Genomic DNA, 10535 nt, shown 5'->3' with positions numbered 1-10535 from the left:
CGGGTGCGGTCACATGGTGACATCACGAATGTTCGTGGATAGGACGGCTGTCCGTAGGACATCTATTGCGCGGGATTCGGTGTGTGAATACACCTGTGTGTCCGCAGGACAGGGTTGGGCTCCCCGCACTAATTAAAAGCGTGACACACGTGCGACGGACGGTTCAGAAACAGGCGCAGTGTTCATAGGACACAGGGGATGAGATGCGCATGCGCTCTGGTGTCCGTAGAACAGGGTTGGGCTTCCAAAACTAATTAGAAGTGTGTCACGGCTTTGCAGACATGCTCGACAGGCTCGGTGTTCATAGGACACAGGGGATGAGATGCGCATGCACCCAGGTGTCTGCAGGACAGGGGTGGGCTCCCGAACTAATAAAAAGCACGTCATGACAGGCGCAGTGTCTGTAGGACACCTACATTTTGATTACGGTCAGCCAGGACGGGCGCATTGTCCATAGGACACCTCCATTTTGATTATGGACAGCCCGGACAGTCTTGCTGTCCGCGGACTCCAAACCAGGCTTTTTAAGAACGAAAACACACACACATAGCAACAGTACACACATAGAAATGTATTAACACACATAAATGCACTCAATTAGGAAAGGGAAGGGGTAGCAGAATGGGAAACAAATGTAGGGGATATGGAGGAATTGGGGTTTTCCACAGGATGTTTATCAGTAGAGGAAGGAATTGAGATCTCATCATAGTGTCGTTTGATTAAAGGGATTCCCTGGGGATGATTGGCTGGGATAGGGGAAGGGACACAGGTACAAGTGTGGAAGTGGTAGCGAACATTGTCTGTAATATGACTTTTTACAAATGTCATCAACTGTGCAAAATTAGCATTTAGTTCATCCATTTTGAGTCAATAAGTCATGTGCTGCATTTGGACTGTGGGTATATCTGTAGCCATCTTCATGCATTTTGGTGGTAATTCCGGCCCACTTTCTTCATGTGCACTATGTACTGTTAAAAAACAAACATGTTTCAGTGACATCCGAAGCAATTTACATTTCTTTTACTACTTTAAAAATGGTATTGTGTACCATTAGAGTTACTTCCGTCACTCATTTCATCATGGGGGAAATGTTCCTCTAGCCACTCCAGGGTCCTAGCCATATCTGTGTACAGAAAACAATACTTCTATTTTTTACAACTCATGTACATATAACACACTCTAATGTTACAGGAAGAAATGTAGGGTGCCTATGCACTATTTTTTGATTATTTAAGGGACTTGGGTTTAGTCACCCTAAGTTTCCTAGGGTTATCCAGACGCGGACCCCTTGCTCACTGTGCTCAGAGAGGCACAGCTCCACCTTACTGATGAGGCCCAGCAAGGCTGAAACACGCATATGGGGTTGCTGTTGGTACTCTTGTTCAGAAGGCAATTGCCATATCATTTCGGTGCTGGACTGCCCATGTGGGTGGGACAAAGACTGATATGCAAGCGGATATTTTCCCCTTTGTGAAAGATACAGTGAGCTAAAGTGTGGCTGTGGACTCTCGAGTGGGTACCTTCCCAAAGAACAGGCCAATGGGCCGTGTTCGTTCTCGCAGAGGGGCGCCTGTGGACTATTTTTTCATACTTTTTGTATGAGTTTCTTCCTAGTAGGTTGCACAGCCTTCTGCGAGTTGCTTCTGACTGAGTAAGCAAAGCTGCACTGAGGTAATATTGTTAGATGCCCAGGTTACTTTTGCTCTTGGTGCATTCCGTTATGTTGCGCAACCTATGTAATTGTAATTCTGCTTTCATAAGTACAGAGTTTGTAGACATATTTCATTTTTGAGTGCTCTACATATATGTGTTGCACTTTGAACATCTTTTGTTTGCTGTACTCTATAAAAATGTAAGGTACCCCTGTGCTTTGGGCAGTGTGAGCGCTGACGCACTCCGCAGACAGTAGCGCTGTCCACAGACTCTGTGGCTATCATTCTGAGGGCAGGTGAGTCAATATGATGTGAGGGACATGTAGAAACATTAAGGGTATCCTGGTAAAAACCCATGAAATTCAGTGAAAACACTTTGTTAAAGGGAACACTCCAAGGTAAGCAGTAGCCAAAAAAAAAATGGCAAAAATCTGTGAATAAATAGCACAGAAATATATTGGTAAAAACACAGCCGAGCCCGGGTACAAACAGGCACAGAATGTCTGGGATAATGTGTTTCGCACTCACAGAGTGCTTGTTCACTCGCATACATACATACATACATACATACATACATACATTACATGCATGCACCATCGCATTCGACACACTCGGACTTAAACTTATCTCTTCCTGCTCATAGCGGTCTTCTCTCCAGGCATGTGGTTACTGGAACCAGGAAGCAAGCAGGGAGAGCTACCCAGAACCAGGGAACAGGGAGAGCTTCCTGGTTTCTGTCTGACATGCTCTCTAGAGCCAGAGGTGGCGCGCCCGCTTCCTGTGCCACCAGCGAGCTGCAGTAGGACCAAGCCCAACCCTCTTCCTGCATTCAGTCTTTAAGATGGCTGAGGCACCTGGGTTCTGGGGGCAGAGGGGGACTGCGTGGAATCCTGCTATGCCAATGACCAGGAGACCATTATCAAGCTAGCCGCACACCCAGACAACATTGGTCATCGCACCATTTAAACCTTTATCACGTTGATAATGGTGACATTGTATAAAAACCAGTAGACCAAAATGGTCCTCACACTGCAAATAAGCTGAAAAACACATCTTTAAACTGTGTGAGGTAAATGCAAAACAGACCTAGCTTTCCAATTGGGTGTTTTTACAACTCCCATTTCAATATATTTCTAAAATAACATGAATCATTTTTCAAATGACCTGGAGCCCACTTTAACACGCGCATTGTACCTAATTTCATAAACATTACGTCCAACAGTGGTGTGAATAAGGTGTGGTTTTGTAAAATGCAATTCTCTGCACTGCTTGAAATGTGAATTGAATAGTGTTGCGTTTTTCCTCTTGTCGTATTTATGGTCCATTAGATAAGATGGCCATCCCAGGCTTGCATTTAATGCATACTAATTCTTTTACCCAATTGAGCATGAACTGAAAATTCTCTAGTTTTTTTCTGTATGAGAAACAACTACACAGTATGTATTTTGTTACTCGCTTTACTCTGTAACAACATCTGATGGAGACGTCCTGGGGACTTCAGAAGCTATTGCATGGGACCATTTCTGTATAATAATTCCAGTTCGCCCGGGGAAACGTTTCAAAAGTTGCATTTTGTGTAATTTTGAAACTGGAGTAGCACAGCATCAAACATTTCTTAATATTTAAAAAAAATGATGTGTCTCATTCGTATCTGTGGTGGGTGTGTCAGCACATCAGTCTGCTTGCAATTTGGGCATTCTGATAGCTTTTCACATCTTCAATGCTGGCTCTTCCTTCTCAACAAACCCTCCCACAACAAGAAAAAAAACCTCTATACAAATGCAATTGCATACCTGGTAGCATGCTTACTTCTCCCTCGCCTCACCCAGGACGATTTCTCCTAATGGCTTTACAATGCACATTAAAAGCAGACCACGAGTATCTCAAGCGGCAAGGAGGCATACAGCTGCCAGCTATGTTTTTTTTCTTTTAGAAAGAAAAAAATCCTTAAGTACCAAGTGCAAATGGCAATAAGAACTTGCAGATTGGGCTGTTTCAGCCACTAACCAAGGTGAGACCATTTTAAATTGCCTCGCTTCAGTCGACCCCTTGAGGTGTTAATGGAGCTTGTCCTAAGTCTTGGAATAATTTGTGTTGAATTTCTTCATAATCCGCTATTTCCTCACTGACTGCAATTGGGAGGCTGATGGGTACAGGTCAAAAATGAAACGTGAACAATTATCATAGAAGAGGATGATTAAAGTGGGCATTGCAGAACTCTCATAAACCAGATAAAAGTGCCATCACAATGTTTGGCACCCGGATCAAGGATGTAGGTTGCAGAAGTGTATTATGTGGAACTTCTGAATGCTATTGTTCTGATTTGTCATTAAAAAAAAGCTTTATTTAAATTTTTGCTTTATTGAACAACTCATGTTACAATAATGGTAAGCACCATCATACAATTAAATAACTCAAATACAGTACCAATATCTACTTACTGAAAGTGCAATAAATATCATAAGTATTGTTTCAGACAACATGATGCTTATACATGCAAGAAGACATTTCTAAAAAAGGATGAAAACGTCACCGGGAAGAGGAAAACCAATCACGTTATGAATAATGTCAAGAGCTTTGCTTATTGTAAAACTGCTGAAAGGCACGTTTCCCCATGCGTGTATGGCCAAAGATAACCTGAATTTTATTTTTTGACCAATTCGGCAGCTTGAGTGAGAAATTGCTAAAATATATGCAGATTGTTTTGGGAAAGGGGAGAAATGACTGTCCTCTAGGATTCTGTAATGTGGAAAGAACAAGGAAAACCATAGGCAAGAGTATTCAGAAAAAGGTTTGCACAGGGCAGAATACAATTACAAGCACCCAGTGGAGAAAGCAACATTAGGGTAAGTAAAGCATAACATTTGACAATGACATGGCCCCTCTACCATAATTTAATATGAGAACACTGATTAAGCATGAAAATCAAGTCTATATTTTCGTGTCCGAGGTTTGCAGTTAATTGATTTCCTTTCCTCTATATGCATTATATGTCTCCATCACGAGAACTTAATTAATATTCACAAACAGCTAATAGCTCTTCCCATGGGCGGGATCAAGGAACACTTTCCTAACATTATTACCAGATTAAAAAATACATGCCTATCTGGTTATCTTTTTTTAACCCAACATGCCTCCGTATAAGCACAATTGTACTATTTAAATGTATTCTCAACCTCTACCTACTCTATGAATAAACAAAACATGAAGGTAAACAGATATGTGCTACATGATGAACAGAAAAATGAAATCCTGCCTCTTCAGACTGCCAGGTGTGAGGGGTCAGTAATGTGAGGTGGACAACTGCTTGTAGTTGTATTAGTATCTGACATTTTATTTTAACAAAGAAATGCAAGCAAATCCTAACTAAGCCTACTTTACCAGGCAATTCTCCACCTAGTCTAGGATCTAAGAGAACATCTCCTAGCATGCATACAATGGCCCTCACACTAAACAGAACAGTAAAAACGAAGCATAAACAACATAAATGAAAGATGACGAAAGAACCAGTGTCTTGAATGACTTCTACTTGTCCTTGGTAGATCTTGTTCCCCAGGAATGTCCGAAGTCAATTTCTCCCAAGGAAAAATAAAGTATTAAATCAGTTGTTGAGAAATTTCAAAGAAACAAAAGTTAATTCAAACAAAAATCCACTGGTAACAGTTCCTTTTTTTTGGATGAAAATATTACCTTTCCAAGTTGAAAAAAGAAAACAGCACCAATGGTATTCTTGAATAAAAACCTTTCAGGAAAGAATGGATAGAGCTCAGAATAAAAGTACCATTTATGCTTAACAACTCCTCTTCTTGTAATCTCTGCAGCATCTTGAATACAATTTTTCAGAATGCTTTCTCTTAGGGATTTCTCGCTTCTTAGCAACTCCCTTTGGCAAATGATACTGTGAGAGCAGGCCCCTCTGCACACAGTCTACGAATGCTTCTACTACATTCAAATTTTAAGGTTCTGACAAAATTATAGACAACCACAGTTCTACTGCAACTTGATACTTGTAAAGTATTTGAGGCAACTTCAACAAGACTCTTTGCCTCTACAGGTTGGCAAGCCCCTCTTCTTTCTTGTGTGATGAGAAAGGGTAGCCTGTTTGCCTTTCCTATCTGTCTTGCAGCTACCACAAAATCTGTCTAGGCTTCCAGACTGCTTCTCTCTCTCTCTCTCTCTCTCTCTCTCTCTCTCTAACAGTCTCAACTCCACAGAATAAAGATTTGTTTTTTAAAAAGCACACAACTCCCTTCCCCAGCTTCCTGTACACCTTCATGTTTTCAGTAGTTACGCCAAAGCTGTATTGCTAATCCTCCAGCTTTGGATAGCCTTGTCACCTTTGTATTAAAGGACTCTGGATTTACAACAGTTTCAACACCCGAAAAACAATGCTGTTAAGTTAATTGGGCTGGTTTCACCATAGAAAGGCTTTGTCTACTGGCTTGGGTAATGCTTGTTATCTTCATGACTTCAGCAACGTCTATGACTTCTAATAATTGTTTGCATGTTACCAGAAGCAGGTTTCTCTGTAGAAACAAATTTAGGTACACATGATTTTGCTTTGATGATTAACTTCCACTTAAAAATGTGCGTTCCATTTTATTCTGGAAGCGTTATGCTTTAATAGGAATCAGGAAATAGTTACATACGTGTGACCACTCTTTGATGTTAGTCTTGTAACACTATGGGAAAACTAAATACTATTTCTTAATGGCTTACCGGCAACATTCTCCCCCTTAATAGGGGACACATGACTGTTTGGCAACAGTTCAAGTATAACAATGGGAAAACGAAAGGCTTTCACTTCATGCAAGCACTTTAACTTCAGTGAAACAAGCGTGTGACAAAATTCCCTTGTTATAGTGACTTCCCACGGCTGAAAACAACTTTACACGCTTCTAGTTACATGCGAGTATCGATTAAGCTGGCTACAGTTACCAGCAATGTATTCTTGATGATTTGGAGTATGGAGCTACACTCACTTTATTATGGGACTTTATTACTAACAGCTCTGCTATGGTCTTGACAGTGGTGGCTCCCAAAGCATATTCTCTTATCCCAGAAGCCACACATAGCTTCCATGCAGATCACACCTGCTGTCCAGGGTAAACTGCAGTGTGTACCATCAAAGCCTAACATTTCTTATTTTATTTTTTAAAGCGCACATGTAGCTTGAGGGCAGCGGAGCGATGTACAGAGTGTTGGTGCTGGCATTTGGACTGGCATCTTTTAACAGTAGCACAGTACTGTGCAGTCTTTGCATCGGTATGTGCATCCACTGGAATTAGTCATTGGTCAGGTGTTGTTGAAAGAGCCATGTTTAGAGAGATTTGCGAAATTGGAGAACTGTGGGGGCAATCTGGGACTAAACCGGGATCGAGTTCTGGAGGGTGGGTGCATGACAACAGAAGAATTGTTTGAAGGTCCTCTCTTTGTGGACGAGTTGTGATTCAAGCTGGTTGATCGATTTGCTGCACCAGCAGCACATGCCACCAGATATATGGAGCTTAGCCACCAGGTACGCTGGTGTGCTACTCGTGACTGCTTTGAAGATGATACACAACTGAGCTTAGCTGCATGGAAACCAAAAACATCCAATAAGACACTCTAACCTGCCAGAGGAGACTGTCTGAATGTTTGGAGAGAAGTAAACAACTGTGTACAAGAAAGTCATATATTTTTAAGTGAGATACCTTACCTGTGCTGTTGGCAGAAAGATTGAGAAGTGATATTACCACAGCTCATCATTTGGTTAAATCTAACTTGTAAATGTCCTCTTTTAAAATCCATTTAGCAGGTATTACTGCTTATAGAAAGTCCCCTTCTCTTGCCTGGTCTGCGGGCAAAGGCATTCAGTAACGTTTAAGGAAGTTTGCCCCCAGTGAGAATACATCCCTGTATTAAGATGAATATTTGTATAGTTAAATAAATGGATCCTCCTTTTAAATCCATGCACAGACCAAGCCTTCAGCACCATGTCAGATAGCTTGGAGAGTGATAGAGATATAGTCCCTATAAGCTCAAGGCTGATAAACATTATTTTAAAGTAATTCATTTGCTCCCAGAAGTAATTGGCAGGTCTCTGGACAGTCTTTTAAATTCTCACCTGAGAAGGGCACGCAGCTAAAAAGGTGGCTGGAAATGCGGGCGAGAACACAGTGTACCGACTGCAGTTGCCAGCCATGAGGCCCTTACCCGGGTGGCGTCATCTTGATTGTGGGTAGGCAACAAGGAGTTTCTCCCTGATGCCACCAAACATCCCCACCCTCCTCACCCTGAAAGATATCCCCTACCTTTCACCCCCCCCTACTTACCTGCTTGTCCAGAGCTTTTTGCTCTCCCTGGCCCTGCTCCTGCCATCAAAAAGGAAAAGTCCCTTTTTCCTATAGTGGTTCCCATCTTGTTTTTTTATGGGAGATTGGGCTCCTCCCATAAAAAAAAGAATTAAACTATTTGTACCCCACGTGAACACCTGAGCTTCTCTCCGGCCTGCCGAGGTTCATGCTGGCAGCCTGTTACCGGCCATGTCCACCCCCTGATGAGGGGGTGATTACCATAATATAGATTTGTATTCCTGATTATTTTCCTACCTCCTAATTATTTCTCATTTACGTATTCAATTGTATTTAGTGCATTAATATTAAGACCTAATGGAGAAGGGAAACTTATATTCTTGAAATTTTAATTCTCAGTTATGGGCATCTTTATTAAATTCACAACCAGCCGAACAACTTCCATAAAAACTCAGGGCAAAGTAAAACGTAAAAGTAAAGAGGATAGCATTTGTATTACCTTTCCTGCAGAAAAATGAATGGATAATCTCACTAAACTGTAGGCAGGTATGCTGCAGCAGCTTGGCTGCATAGCATAGAAAGCCTATGTGGAAAGCCTGTATGTTTCCTATGTTGTGTTTTTCCTGTGGTGTAGAAATTCACACTATCTTTAAATGGCACACATGTGTTTTTCTGGAAGAATGTTGGTTAAAGAAAATAATATCCAAATAGGCTTGTATATTTTTAATCAGTTAATAAATAAGATTTGGAGTTCTTCTAGTAAAATATTTGCAATATCCCACTAATCCGCAAGGCTCATTTATGTTCTTCGAATGGCAGCTTGTTTTAATAGTATGTGAAGTTCTCTCTCATTCTGAACTCTGTCCAAGGCATCAGAGAAGATGGATGTTGTCACATTCATTTTGATATGTACGTTGACTGATAGGTCATCCATTTCAAGATGGATCTCTAGGGCGAAGGGTCTTCATCCTGAGGATGTATAGTCGTAGACAACACATTCGCCGGATCTTTGCCTCATCACGGGTATTTTCAGTCCTCGCTAAATTTAGGGTTCACTACTGTGGTTGTGGCACTTTTGAATAGCGGGTTGTTCAGCTGTAAAAGAGAAAACAAACAAATCCAACATAAGCGGTAGTTAGAGAAGAACATTGCACTAATGAAAAAATATTTCTCTACAAGAAAAGCAGCTTTGAGAGAGTAGGCTATTGCCAGAGAGCTATGGCAAAGATAAAATAACCTAATGATGTACTGTTCTGCTGTTACTGAAGACACTAGGCTTGACATAAAGCTGGTAATGGAAAGTGAAAGGTACCAGAAGCGTGCTGGCAGTGCCAGAAGAACCTGCCCCCAGAGAGTGATATCCGAGCTTAAAAGATGTCAGGTGGGAATGATGCGGTCTCTTGGTCACCTAGTTGCTGTGGCCATTTCACCAGGTTTTTCTCTGAAATTCTTAGAGGGGCAAGCACCCAACACCACCCTTCCCAATCCCCACTACCCTAAAAACCACCAAAATATATATAAGAATGCAGCGACATGGCCTTTCATCTAATGTGGTGAAGCGCCCTGTTGAGGTGGACGGGTTCAGATCATGAGATCCAAGCACCTTTCTTTACTAGGCTTTCTCCTTTGTTACAATCCACAGTATTCTATTTCTGGCGAGCATGGCTTCACATCTCTGGGGCGCTTAAGCAGCTAGGAGTGCAGAGCTGAATGCGACTTATCTTGTGGTAACTGGGAGGGCTCTATAGTTTTCACAGATGGAGAGGGTGTGGTAGTGTGCACAGTGCGAGTTCATTACCAGCAGGTACAGTATCTATAACCCGTGGTTTTCTTTCAGTAATGGAATGAGTCAAGAATGGCTCTTCAGCTATACGTGCCTTGATTCAGCCAGTTGATAGTCTTGTGGTATTTTAAATTCAAATTGTTAATGTATGGGAAAGAGGGGAAACGGGGAACACTTTTTTTTATTAAGGCTTCTGTAAGCCTCTTGTGTAATCACAATCAGGCTGTATGACTCCAGGAATGACCTTACTTAGCTGCCCTGGTGCAGCATGTGGTTTGGTCTTGCAGAGCCCCATGTTACACTAAGCTTCAACCACGTGTCATCGAAACATGTACCTTGGAATATTCATTTATACCTGCCCATTGATGCATCTAATCAAAACAGATCCAGAAGTATGAGAGCAGCTGACAAGGAGTGGCCATATTGAATCCAACACATGTAGATGTTTACTGTTGAGAGTCTGTTCAGTGGGAATCTTGAGGGATGGATGTTTACTTATGGATGTCAAAGGTTGCAAGTAGCGATGCTCAGAAAAACCTCCCCACAATCATTGCCGGGAACCTGTTGGTTTTACCTACCCTCAAGGAGCTGCACCTGCTATCCCTTCAAGCAGGCACCAGAAAAAAGACAGCCTGCATCATCTACACAGCAGACACAACCAGAACACAACTCCAAGCACCACCAGAAGCCATTCACATTGCCAGACTGGAAATTAAGAGCTGCAATAGGGCGGGGGGGGGGGATGGGAAACAGGCTTTTTCATGCTATGCACTCTGTCTCTGGAGTATGTTATCAATGCAGATAAGG

General features: G+C 42.0%; 1 protein-coding gene across 2 annotated transcripts in view; it reads right to left on the bottom strand.

The window, feature by feature from the left end:
• Positions 1-8654: 8654 nt before the first annotated feature.
• ITGB7 (integrin subunit beta 7) overlaps positions 8655-10535 on the bottom strand; it is a 683045-nt gene continuing 681164 nt past the window's right edge. For both annotated transcript variants that reach the window (XM_069653334.1, XM_069653333.1), the window contains exon 16: positions 8655-9040. In XM_069653334.1, the coding sequence (XP_069509435.1) occupies positions 8975-9040 (66 nt within the window). In that variant the 3' untranslated portion in view covers positions 8655-8974. The remainder of the gene's footprint in view (positions 9041-10535) is intronic.

This window comes from Ambystoma mexicanum, chromosome 3q, assembly GCF_040938575.1.
Source record: "Ambystoma mexicanum isolate Mex_15411 chromosome 3q, UKY_AmexF1_1, whole genome shotgun sequence".
Lineage (NCBI taxonomy): Eukaryota > Metazoa > Chordata > Amphibia > Caudata > Ambystomatidae > Ambystoma > Ambystoma mexicanum.
Note: the sequence above shows the minus strand (reverse complement) of the source record. Positions and strands in the feature narration are given on the sequence as shown.